The following is a 13,226-nucleotide window of genomic DNA, read 5'->3' as shown; positions in this document are numbered from 1 at the left end:
CAGTGAGTGAATGAGCCAAAATTCTCTAAGTAAGATGGAAAAGGAACCCACCATATGGAGAATTTCTCTATTTTCACATATACACATAAATCCCCAAAGAATTCAGTTTCTGTCATTATTTAAATTTTTGATATTTTATTCAGCATAGATTTGTTTTTGTATACATTTTTAAAGATACTGCTCTAAATATTACTTATCTTGATTACTGAGTTTACTGCTGCCCCCTTAAATTTTGTGCCCAAGGTAAAGGTTTTTCTTGCCTTACCCTAGGCCCAACCCTGAGTTATGGTCTAGTTATCTCCTGGAAAATCAATTTTGCCTCAGGCAAATTCACACGCTAAGTAACCTGGGGTACAGTCACTCCCTAATAAAGATTGCAGAAAGGGTTGAATTACTACATGGCCTCCCAAGTTGTCTCTAGTGCTCATTTTCAGTCAAATATTTTCATAATGTGGATCTGGTGAAAATTTTTCACAGGTTCCATCTTGCCCAAGGATAATGTCTGAATTTTTTCCCATGATCTATAGAAGCCTTTGTCTATCTACCTGTACTTTTGCTCCCTTCATACTCTTTCCCCCTTTGCAATATTTGTTCCTTCCATACTCTACCACTTGCCATTGCCCAGATGTCACACATGCTTCCCTCTGCTTGGAAAGCCATTCACGTGGCTGACTCTGATTCATTTCTTAAGTCTAAGCAAAGACTTCTCTTAAAGGGTCACACTGTTCAGTGAATCTTTTCTGTTCTCCAACGTACTTCAGGTATCACTTCACTGTGGTCCCAGGGAATCTTGTGTTTACCTCAGATATAGAATTGTCACATGGCATTATGCTTACCCGTTTTCTTTCCAGTCCTCCCTGATAAATTGCATGCAATTCGCGAGCAAGAGGTTTCTTCTTCATAGTTTTAACTATTATGCCTGGAATGATGTCTGGTACATCCTAGATTTTTTTAATTTCATATTTTTATAGTTTTATGTTGATGATAAGATTAGATGATAAAGGAACCAAACAGTAAATAATAAATGACCTACTACTTTTTAGGAAGAGTAAATTATAATGTAGGCAGAGGAGAAAGCAGAAGAAATGCATGGGAAGCTCTTTAATGTGAGGATTTAACATTAAATTAACCTCATATTAATGTGAGGATTTAACAAAGAGGCAGAGGGTGACCAAAGATTCCCTTAAAACTCTGTGCTTTGCATTGCTGATGAATGTTCCCGTTCCTACATCTCACCCATTGCTTCTTTTACTGTTTTAAGAGCTTTATTTCTGACTAGTGCTCATTGCTTCAGAATGTTTCTATGAACCACTCAGTGGCAAACCAAGATAGATTTTTCAAAAATAAAACCTAAAGATATCTGAGAAAAGTAGAAAAATTTCATATAATTGCATAAAACTATTTAGATAGGAAGTAACCTAAAGGTGAAAATTTCTTTCATAAATGTTACTATGGAAAAGTAGACTAGTGGGTATAAAATAATAGTAATAATTCTGATAATTATCATAATAATGACTCTGAAAATCCACTCCTATGGTTTCACATTGCTGTCAGAATTAGAGGATAATATCTCAAATTATTTGCAGTTAATTCCCATAATACACTAAATAAGAGTTCATAATTATACATAATTTCCTCTGTTTCATGTCTCCTCGAACAGAATTGAGCAAGAAATACATTCAACATGCTGAAAGGATACATAGAATTGATCATTGAAACTACCCAGTTGGTTACTGTAGTTTATTCTGAGGAAGTTAAGTGTACAGGTTTATGGAAATTATACAACTGACAAACTGTAAGAATAACATGATAATTGAGAATTGCCCTCAGGTATAATTAAAGATCACACATTTTGTTGAGTTGGAATGAATTTATTAAGAAATCAAGGAGACATCAAGCTGAATGAATGTTTGAGCATTACTTTTATTTTTTCAAGGTGGACTTTGGTAACAAGCAGAGTTAGATTATCCTCTTATCATAACATGATAACTACTAGAAATATAAACTGCATCCTTAATACTATATTTCTTCTAAGCAGTGTGGTTAAAAAACAGGGTACGGGGTTTTAACAGGATATATAAGAATCAAATATATATATATTTCATATATATAATTACATATGTGTGTGTGTGTGTGTGTGTGTGTGTGTGTATTTGCTAAAAACGAACCCCCAAAGCATAAGGGAGATGGGGAGGAAGGAGAGAAGGAAAAAAAGAAAGACAGGAGAGAGAATGGGAGAGATCAAAACAAAGCAGTCCTTCAGGGATGAAACACGCAGCAACTTCCCTTCACAGCCCACTACCCACAACGCTCCTTAAACTAACACAAGCTGTTCATCCTGGTGCCCTCTGAGAGAAAGGTAAAATGTTGTGAACTTGAATGGAGTATATGTTTCCTAGTTGCATTTTGAATGGGAACGGAAAAATGCTTGTTGCTGTTGTTGTTCTTGTAGATGTGGCCAGCAATTCCAAATTATGAAATGTGGATACTTTCGTAAGTTTTATGAGAATTTCATCTTTTATAACCTTTTATCTAGAACATTTCAGCAAAGCGAATGATCTGAAAAAGAAATTTTAAAATATTCTTATTTATTTTGTTCCTATTAAGTACACACACACACACACACACACACACACACACACACAAGCAGAGAAGGAAAGCTGATCCACAGGATCCACTCCACTCAATCCCCTTTCAGCAAAAGACAGGAAGGGGGATTTAACAGAAACTCTTAAAACAATATTTCAGCATCAAGGGGAATCCTCGTGCAAATCATTAACAGCTGAAGTTTAGATTAACACGGCATTGATCAAACCCTCTCCAAGGGACTAATTTCATTTTCTACACCAGCAACAGGGGCTTGCCACATCCTTAAAATACATGATTGTGAGAAAAATGGTACTATACCATTTGTTAATCTACTTGTGAGGAATTACATGTCGGATAATAATTCCAAGTAGGCATATGGCCTCTGACAAAAGAAATTGTGGAAATCAAAGTGAAACCATGAACATGTTTTTCCACTTTGCCATTCATGTAATGGAAATGCTGTATGCAGACTTTGAGGAAAAACAATGTTTGTTTGAAGATCTCAATTTCATTATTACATAAAAGTCCAAGTATCTTGAAGATTAGTAGCACACTTAGCATATTGATAGAAAAGATACATACTGTGACTTTCAAATATTTATGTAAGGGAAAATATTAATCATAGACAAGATTATATCTTGTTTATAAGCCTGTCAGACAGACCGTGACGTGTAATAAAAGCCCATGTGTCCTAAGAACCAGATTCTGGGCAGACCTGCATCTGTTTTGCTCTTCTGGAATCTAGTAGACAGACTCTTCCTCGTTAGAATCTAGTTCTGAAGTTATAGACAGATATTCGTATTTATAATAGTTAAATGTCGTGTAGCATACGTAGATAATCTGCCTATCAATTACTTGCATATGTGACTATAAAAAATTAAACTTAACAAAATACTTACTAAACCTACTTTAAAAAAATCTATCTAAAACTTGTGAAATATCCTGCTACTGACTTAAATGCTAATGAGTGAAAAATAATCACATCTCTTTTTTTCCCCCTGCTTATTTAAGCAGAACCCAATTTCCAATTCTTCATTAGAAAACCAGGACCTCAATTTGTTACTTCCTTCCAATGTTTCTGCTTCCATAAATTGCATCCTCCCCAGAGAAATTTTATTCCCGATATAAATATCTACAGTATGTTTGTTTTTAATGGGTTCATTTAGTCTGTTGAAACAGCAGATTATAAATCAAATTGCAATAGGCTGAGGGATAATTTAAGTAGGTAAATTTTCAAATAAGTTGGGGACACTCCACTTTTAATACATATGGGTCATTGCCAATTTTTACTATGGAGCCAGCTCCACGATATTCAACCATACATATGCACAGTTTTACTGGCCATGACTGCCACAGAATTTTCCATTCCTGACAAGAAAGTTTCAATTCATTAAAAAAAAATTAGAGAGGAGGAAATTAAATTTCTTTAAAATACTTTGACTCCTTGGGGTGGGATTGGAGAATAAAGGAAAATTGTATACTGAGTTTTTATACTAGACTGTGGTATCAGAGGCAGTACTGCCTTTGGTGACATCAGACTACTAACAAATCATTGCCTGTCATTTTGGGTGAGGACTTTAATAAATAGTTATTCCTTTTTCAAAATAAGAGAGAATGCATTTATGTACTGTTAATTACGATATTTCATTATTAATATTCTTTTTATTTACCTAAATTTTTATTAACACTACAGGTGAAGATAATACCGTTTTGAAATTTGTTGGTTTGTTAATTATGTTTGCTGGGGAGAATATCCGATTTCCTCTCAACTTTTATCTCAAACTTTGTAAATAGACTTTGTCTTCGTTGTTAATTGTGGAATTTCAGAGGTTGCTATTAGGCTAACCCTCCCTAATGATGCAAGCAAGCTTCCTTGTACTTATTCAGTAGAGAAATGGAATTACTTCAAGTAATTTACATCTTGCAAAGTAAAGAATGTAGTGAATTTGCTTCTTCCAAATTTACCACGTTCTATTTATAAAAGTCCATAGGTTTCCTGGTTGTTGTAAAAAGAAATTAAGTGATTGCATCATCAATGTAATGTCATTTCGCAGCAAGAACTATCAGTACAAATGTTATCTGTCTTTAGGAGGTGGAGGTTGTATTACGTATTCTGTTAATACTGAGCAAAAATCAATATTCCACTAGATGGAGCAAAAGTGGCAGTAGCTTTAAGATAGGGCAAGTTCCTGGACTAGGTTTAGGAGATTTTGAAATAAATAAACAACAAAATTTCTTGGAAAAATCCGTATATATAGTCCAACCATATTCTTTTCTAACTTTCTGAAGCTTGTAAGAATATTTAGAATGATCCTGTTCAAATATTGTTTTATTTTCTGGCTTAGAAGACAGGATTATTAGAAACAAAAAATGTTCTATTGATTTTCTTCCATTTTGCATTATCTAGCCAAATCAGACAAGACACACAGCTCTAATGACAGTGATGAAATAGTATAAATTGGCAGATATCTGTGGGTTCTGAGTACAAAATTTCATTTCGAGTCGCTTTGAAATGTTGTGTTTACAATAAAAGCATCACATCAAATTTCACTTGCTTAATGTATGACTAGACTATGAGAGTATTTGAGAGTTAGAAAATTTTAGGGTCCTTTTAGCCTAATTTTCTCATATTTTAAATTAGCCCTAAGATGCTGAAGGGTGGACAACCTATCCAATGTTACCTTTTTGCTTTTTTTTTTTTTTTAAAAAATGTTTATTTATTTATGATAGTCACACAGAGAGAGAGAGAGGCAGAGACATAGGCAGAGGGAGAAGCAGGCTCCATGCACCAGGAGCCCGACATGGGATTCGATCCCAGGTCTCTAGGATCACGCCCTGGGCCAAAGGCAGGTGCTAAACCACTGCGCCACCCAGGGATCCCTACCTTTTTGCTTTTGATGCTGGGTATATTCAAACTAAGATGACTTTGAGAACTGCATAGCTTTGTAATTCTCAATCTCCAATTAATATTTATTCCAATGCACTGATTATTTTTAAGTTTTAACATTATAAATTAACTTCATCTTTTTAAAAATTCGGGATCAGACCTGGAATAGCAATTGAGTAACTAAATACTGACAGGACAATTTTTAAGTTTTGAGAGAAATGTTATATAAAATGCTACCTTTCATTTGCCAGAAACATCTTAGATGCAAGAGAAATTGAAATTATTTGAGGAGAAATCATGAAGAAAAAAGACAATAGGAGGAAAGCTCTATAAATGAAGGTTGTTGATTAGAGGATTCTCATGTCTCCTTATATTTAGACCATTTCTTCGTCTTGCATTCAAAATTATTGAGTAAAAAGGATCTAGTGTTTGGTTATATAAAGCTCTATGCTTCCCCAAATTTCATCTCCATATGATAAAGAAAGCTCACTACATTCATACATATTACATATGTCTCTTCCCACAGAGAGTTGAAGTTCGAATTCCACAGTGCAGAGTCATATGCTGGAGGTCAAGGCTGGGAGAGGACAGAGGAATTGGGAAGAAAAAGAGGAAGGGAGCTTTGGTTTATGATTCAGGGTCTGGTGGGAACATTTTTGAAAATGTAGGTGCTATTTCCTGCAATCAAGGGCTTTCCAGAGCTTGATAATCATTTCCCAGCTGTATCCCTTTGCTGAATTGTTTTTAGCTGTGGGTACTCCATGGCTGTTTTTTCCCATCTATGATGGAAGAGGATCATATTCATCTTGCTGATAGAAAGCAGGGAGTTTAACTCCCACAGCTTTTCCCCTTTTTCCCTTTGCTTTGGGGAAGGTTTGGCTTCTTGCTAAAGTGTGAAAAAAAAAGTCTTGACTGTAGTATGTCAGGCATATTTCAGCTCGATTTGTGTCAACCCTAATAAGTAAGTTTACAGAGTAATAAATTGGGTGTCTGCTCAAGACCTGGCACCTGTACAGGAAATAAAAATGTATTTTCAATTGCAGGCAGGTTCTCTTTGTTTTGCAAGTGGAAGTTTTACACTTTTCCTGGGACCCTCTTTCTTTTATTGAAGTCTTAGTATCTCTAAAGCCTATTTCAATTGTCTGTGGAACAGGCAAGGGAGATAGCACTTTAAAAAAAAAAAAGAGAGATTCTGAATGGATGGAACACTGATGAGACAGGTGATTATGAATGCCGTGTTCACCAGTGTGTCCTCCTAGTTTCATGTTTTACCTGGCACCTCGCAGGCCTTCAACTTGAATTTATTGAATGATTCAGTAAATCCATAAATGGATCTGCTTTAATAGCATGTACTAAAGTTTACGCAATAAGCTATAGATTATTTCAACTTTTTGTACTATTTTCTAAGTTTTAAAGTTTTTTCTTCCTGGATTAATCTTTTTTAAGGATTATTGAGTGGAACACTTGTGCCTCTCAAGAAATGTTTTAGCATTTTGTTGTCATAACTGGGTGGCAGAGCTGTGCTACCAGTATCTAGTAAATAGAGACCCAAGAGGAGGTACCTGGTGGCTCAGTCAGTTAGGTATTTGACTCTTGGCTTTGGCACAGGTCCTGATCTCAGAGTCATGGGATCAAGTCCTTCATTGGGCTTAAAGCTCAGTGAGGCATCTACTTGGGATTCTTTTTCTCCCTCTCCCTCTGCCACTCCCCTGCTCACTTTTGTTCTCCCTCTCTCTCCTCATCCCTCCCTCTCTCTCTAAAATAAATAAATACATCTTAAAAAAATAGAGACCCAGGGATGCTGCTAAACATTCTACAATTCACAGGACAGGTCCTCACAACAAAGAGTTATATGGCCCAAATGGGAATAATATCAAGGTTTAGAATCCCTATTTTAGAGAAATTGTTAGATTGAGCCAAACAAAATTGATATTATTCACTGTTTTTTACTTAAAAGTTGAATTTTATATGGTTAGTCCTCTATTAATGGATAATAGGAAGCAATTGTAAAATTTCATAATTCGAGTAACTTTTTCCACATAATAGACCCCAACAATAAAGAATTGTCTTGAATGAATGTCAGTAATGACACTGTCAAGAAGCCCTTGTCTAAGTATATAAAAGTTTCTAACCAAGCTAACATGCTTTAGGATAAAATTTGTTCTTTCTCCCACCTTGATAAATGTTGTATATTAGTTTGTCGTGATTGCAGATCTGCTTGTTTATAGTGCAAGGGAAGTTGCTTTGATCTAAGAGTGAATTACTTCACGTCGAGGAAGCCTTGGTAAGACAATGTCATCATATTATGATGCTACTGAGTGCTTTTGATATGGCCATATGATACAATGGACATTTAAACTCAAGAATTTGTGAGGACTTAAAGAAAATGTTCAGCCTAGGCAAGGCTGTTCTTTACTGACCTAAATCACTCTCTGAAGACCGTGGGACATTAGCTCCTGCCATGGCAAGGCTACTCTTCATTGGCAGTGGTGGAGACCGTGCAGCGGCCCCATGAAAGAAATCATCTTGCCCATTAACACTGGTGCCTTTGTTCTGCCAGCACTGTGCTTCTCTAGCAACAAGAGACTTTCAATTTGTGCTGGCAGCTAGACATCAGCTCTTGATTGGCTCCACTAATTCTTCCAAGAGCCAACCCATAGAAAAAGCTATACCTTCACTAAATCTGGACTTTATTTCTTCCATCTCCCTTTTGCCTAAAACAATAGTGTAATTAATCTATCACTGGTTTGGAGTTTTTATTTCTTTATTGGCTTATGAAGAGGCATGATCCTGTATGCTACTGGCTTGTGAAATATTACTATTCTAAATTATAATTCCTACAGCAAATCTGCCTTAAATAAATTAACAAAGATAGTCTCTAAGCATAATTTGCCATGAACAAAATAATGAATAAAATAATAATAATAATAATAATAATAATAAACATAGGGACACCTGGGTGGCTCAGCAGTCTGCCTTTGGTTCAGGGCATGATCCCAGAGTCCTGGGATCGAGTTCTGCATTGGGTTTCCTGCATGGAGCCTGCTTCTCCCTCTGCTTATGTCTCTGCCTCTCTCTCTCTGTCCTTCATGAATAAATAAATAAAATATTTAAAATAATAATAATAATAATAATAATAATAAACATAATAATAAATTGGAAGACAAGTTTTACATTTTAAGTTTTTGAATTCCTCAGAACATTGTGGGTGCTCCTGGCCCATGGGCAGTTCTATCTCGTGACGGACCCCAAACACTTGTATGTGACTATCCCAGAATGCTTGTCCTAGTTCTTGTCTGCATATCTAAAAATAGTCACTGGGGATTACCTTGTCATGTCTAGTAGTTTACACACCTGCACAGGTTGGCTCTCTGGAGGACCAGACGAGAAAAGAAGCCCATGCAGTTCCTACAAGCAGAGTCAGAGGCATTTTGATAGGGATTCTGAAATATCTAGGGCATGGCCTGGGTCATGACAGGGGTTCTGCATAAACAGTTTCCTTTGGTCAAGAACTCACACTCAGAGACAAAACTGCTCTTTCTAGCCATATAATTGTCGGAGAAGGTCATTGGGAGAATGTGTCCACTGCATGACCCTCAAACTGGACTTGGGCAATCAGTCTCCTTTCCTTCACCCCGTCCTTGGAATGTATATTCTACAACTATTCCCATACTAGTTTTAAGGATGAAACCTTAAGAGAGTAAGGTGTTGAGACCATCTGGACTGAATATGTGACTAGCAGGCAAGTAAAGATTATTTATCTTGAGGCTGCCCAAGACAAGTCTTCTGTGTAAGTTTTTTTCCTTATTAAAACTACTACCCGGGGATCCCTGGGTGGCGCAGCGGTTTGGCGCCTGCCTTTGGCCCAGGGCGCGATCCTGGAGACCCGGGATCGAATCCCACATCGGGCTCCCGGTGCATGGAGCCTGCTTCTCCCTCTGCCTGTGTCTCTGCCTCTCTCTCTCTCACTGTGTGCCTATCATAAATAAATTAAAAAAAAATTAAAAAAAATAAATAAATAAAACTACTACCCACCATTGTGGAGTGGTTTGCACTTTCTTTGGTTTTTCCTTGCTTTCCACATAGAGGAGCCACTTTAGGAACCAACAATCAAATTGAAAATTGGGTTTTAAGATCTGATAATGTGTAGTCCTTTTCAAAAATGTAGGTATTTGACATTTCTAGTCATTATTTGTATTAATGCTGTTATGGCATAACCTAGTGTTTTATGTTACAGATTAATAACATGAAGCCCTCAAAATACAAGACAATTTTAATACTATTAAATCATAGTTATAGTCATATCATAAAATCAAAAGTAGATTAAAATTAAAGGCTCATGATCTTCAAAAGACTCAGTTACATGCTAATTCATAGATACTCACTGTCAAAGGGAAATACTATTAAAATGGTGAATTTTAATAAATATACTAATTTGAGCTTTTTTCAGCTTTTATTTAAAATTAGAATGTTTAACAATTTCCTCTTTTGCTAATAGCTTATAAATGAATCTTTATTAAATAAAATGATTAGTTTATTTTACATGTTAATGATAAATATAAAAGAAAAAGTCAATTCAACCAAGTTTATATAAGTGATAAAGGAATGATTATCTTTAGTCTAAATTTAAATTTGATCATAGATAATTTCAAGAGAAAAAGCTACGCTTAATAAAATTCAAGTATATGACGTATTTTTTTTTAAACTACTTGAAATAATAACGTATAGAAACTTGGTAGCATAGGTGGTAAGACATATTCTGGTATCTGGGTTTTAAAAACAATTGTGTTTTTTAACGAGTTTAAAAAACTTTTTAAAAAAGATTTTATTTATTTGAGATAGAGCGTGAACATGAGAGAGAAAGAAGGAGTGGGGTGGGTAGGAAGAGTGTCAGAGGGAGAAGCCGACTCCCTACTAAGCAGGGAGCCTGATGCAGGGCTCAAATCCAGGACCTCTGGACCATGACCTGAGCCAAAGGCAGACGCTCAACCAACTGAGCAACTCAGGTGCCTCTATTTACCACATCTTGTTTATCCTTTTTCATCTATGATGGAGGCTTGGGTTGTTTCCATATCTTGGCTATGGAAAGTAAAGCTGCAATAAACAAAGGGGTACGTATATATTTTTTTCAGATTAGTGTTTTCATTTTCTTTGGTGAGTACCCAGCAGTGGACTTACAAGATCATATGGCATTTCTATTTTTAATTTCTTGAGGAAACTGCATACTGTTTTTTGCAGTGGCTGCACCAATTCACATTCCCACCAACGATGCATGAAGTTTCTCTTTTCTCCATATCCTCACCAACACCTGTTGTTTCTTGTCTTCTCCCTCTGACTGGTGTAATGTGATACCTCATTGTGATTATTAGGATTTTTTATTTTATTTCTAGGGAAACATTATTCCCTTATATCTTGAGAGTTGTAGTTTATATTACTACAAGAATTATTGAAATGCTGTAAGAATCCAATTTGTGATCCTAAGTATAACATCTAAAAACAGAAAAATATGTGTACGTGTGTGTGTGCAAAAGAGAGGAGGGAATAGAGAGAAATAAAGAAAATAGTAGCCAGAAGCAACTTTAATTGAAAGGCAAATTTTATGAGATTAACGTATTTTAAAATAGTAGGCATTTTTGCAGTCCCCTTTAAACTTTATGCCTCTTACACTTCCTTTAAAAAGCACCCTTGTTGTGCTCTTTGTTAAGATTTGGAAATGAAAGTCACAGAAAATAAGTTGTAGTTTTGAAAATGAAAGTTACAGAAAATAAGTTGTAGTTTTTTCATGTTTATTTTGTATGAGTTCCATGGAAGTATTTTAAGAGACATTTAAAAAGGAGAAAAAAATTAAAAAAAAAAAAAGGAGAATGGCATCCTACAATCCATGAAACTGAGAGTGTAAATAGTTGACATCCATGATAACTACGAGGAAAAAGGAAGCATCATGTGAAATATTTTGATACCAAGGAAACTGAGCTGTTTAAAAGGTATGATAGAACAGTGAGAAAAGAAGAGAGAAAGAATTTTATTTTTATATAGGAATAACTTAATTTTTAAATGCTACCTAAAATGTTTTAGCATAATTTTATATTTAAAATGTGGTTTAATCATTGTTTGTGAATTTTATTTTTCCAGCTTGTTTTCTAGAAGCATTGAATTGACCACTTACATTTATGTCTGGGAGAACTACAGGCTCATCAATTTGCCTTGGGATTCTCCATGGACTTGGTATTTGACTTTCTTAGGAGTTGATTTCGGCTACTACTGGTTCCATCGCATGGCCCATGGTAAGTTGCAAATCAAGGTTTTATTGATAATGTATTTTGAATAGTTTTGCTTATAGTAAGTATTCAGTAAATACTGAAGGAATGAATAAATGAATAACATCGTGCATTTTGTATAAAGATGAATGATAAAAGTTTAGTTTGAAGTTTAAATGGAAACAATCTGGTCATTTTTGAAAACAAAGAAATTATTGGAGATACATTTTTTCACTCCTCTTGTATATAACTTGTAAAAAAGGTGAGAAAGTGATGGTTGTAGCATTACTTTTTAATATACTGCCTTCCGTTTTTCTTATTACAACATGCTTGGTAGAGTTTGTGGACTTTTGCACTTAATATGAGACTTCACATCACAGTTATCAGTGGTCATTCAGAAGAGCCCTGGAACAGCATGGAATCCTAGCTGTCATACATAAGCTTGATTCAAGTTCTTGGCAGTAATTCCATATTGCAAATGAAAATGCAATCATCTAGGCACTAACCTTAATACATTTCAGTATTACCATAGTTTTGCAAAATTTCTCATTTAATACAAAGCCCTCTTACCTCACTGGTTCACTGAATTTGCTTTTTGGGATTCTTGGCTGTACTTTCCAAAGAAATGTTTTGTTATGAAAAGGTAAGTGGAAGAACAGGAAACAGTCTAAACCTCTCTAAGGCTAAGTAGAGGTTGGAGAAGGATTGTAAAGGTAAGGTGAGCAAGTGGTCTCTAAGGAAGAAGAAGGCATGCAAAAGCATTTCTGAAGGGAAATTGGGAAAGTGCTAATTTTGAAAACCTACTAAAGAGTAGAACTGAACTTTTCAGTGGGTGGTTGGGTTGAGTGGGTGGGGAGGAAGGAAGGAAGAGGAAGAAATCTGGAATAATAATACAAAGTAGAGGGGAGATGGCAAGAAGAGACTCATGATCAGGATGAGTAACTGAGCAATGTGTGTAGGAGTATGGTGATCAAACATCCTTCCCAAGCGAGGATGGAGGAAGAAGAAGCAATGTAGGCAAATACTATGCTTAAAGGCAGTGAAATTTTAAATGCAAAAATTATTTTTGTTAAGTACTTTAAACATTACACATAATGAAACTATAAAGAATGTTAATTCATTAAAACAATTTGAAGGGAATGTATAAACTAGAAAAAGTTATTTATTTTGTGTGTGATAACCTTTGTCTGGGAAAATAACAGGTCAGCCTCTGACATCATTTCCTTGTGTATAAATGCAAGAGGATACTCCCAAATTGAACATGACTAGGAATAAAATATGGTCATGTAGCAAATTTTGTATTTTATTTCAAAATAGTCGTTTTCTCCCTAAAATAAACCCATTGGCAAGCTTCCTCATTTTCTATGCAGCAGATGGGTAACGCAGAAAGCATTTACATTGTATTATTTAACTTCAGGAGCCTTCTAATATCACACTGTCCTGGACAGATGTGTTTGTGTGGGAAATCTGCAAATTCGCTTAATCTTTAAAAG

At 35.4% G+C, this 13,226-nt stretch overlaps 1 protein-coding gene across 5 annotated transcripts in view; it reads left to right on the top strand.

Moving 5' to 3' along the window:
• Positions 1-13,226, top strand: part of AGMO (alkylglycerol monooxygenase) — a 344,484-nt gene that overhangs the window by 2,544 nt on the left and 328,714 nt on the right. For all 5 annotated transcript variants that reach the window (XM_025464250.3, XM_049093642.1, XM_049093644.1 and 2 more), the window contains exon 3: positions 11,609-11,760. In XM_025464250.3, coding sequence (XP_025320035.1) covers positions 11,609-11,760 — 152 coding nt within the window. The remainder of the gene's footprint in view (positions 1-11,608; positions 11,761-13,226) is intronic.

This window comes from Canis lupus, chromosome 14, assembly GCF_003254725.2.
Source record: "Canis lupus dingo isolate Sandy chromosome 14, ASM325472v2, whole genome shotgun sequence".
Classification (NCBI taxonomy): Eukaryota; Metazoa; Chordata; class Mammalia; order Carnivora; family Canidae; genus Canis; species Canis lupus.
Note: the sequence above shows the minus strand (reverse complement) of the source record. Positions and strands in the feature narration are given on the sequence as shown.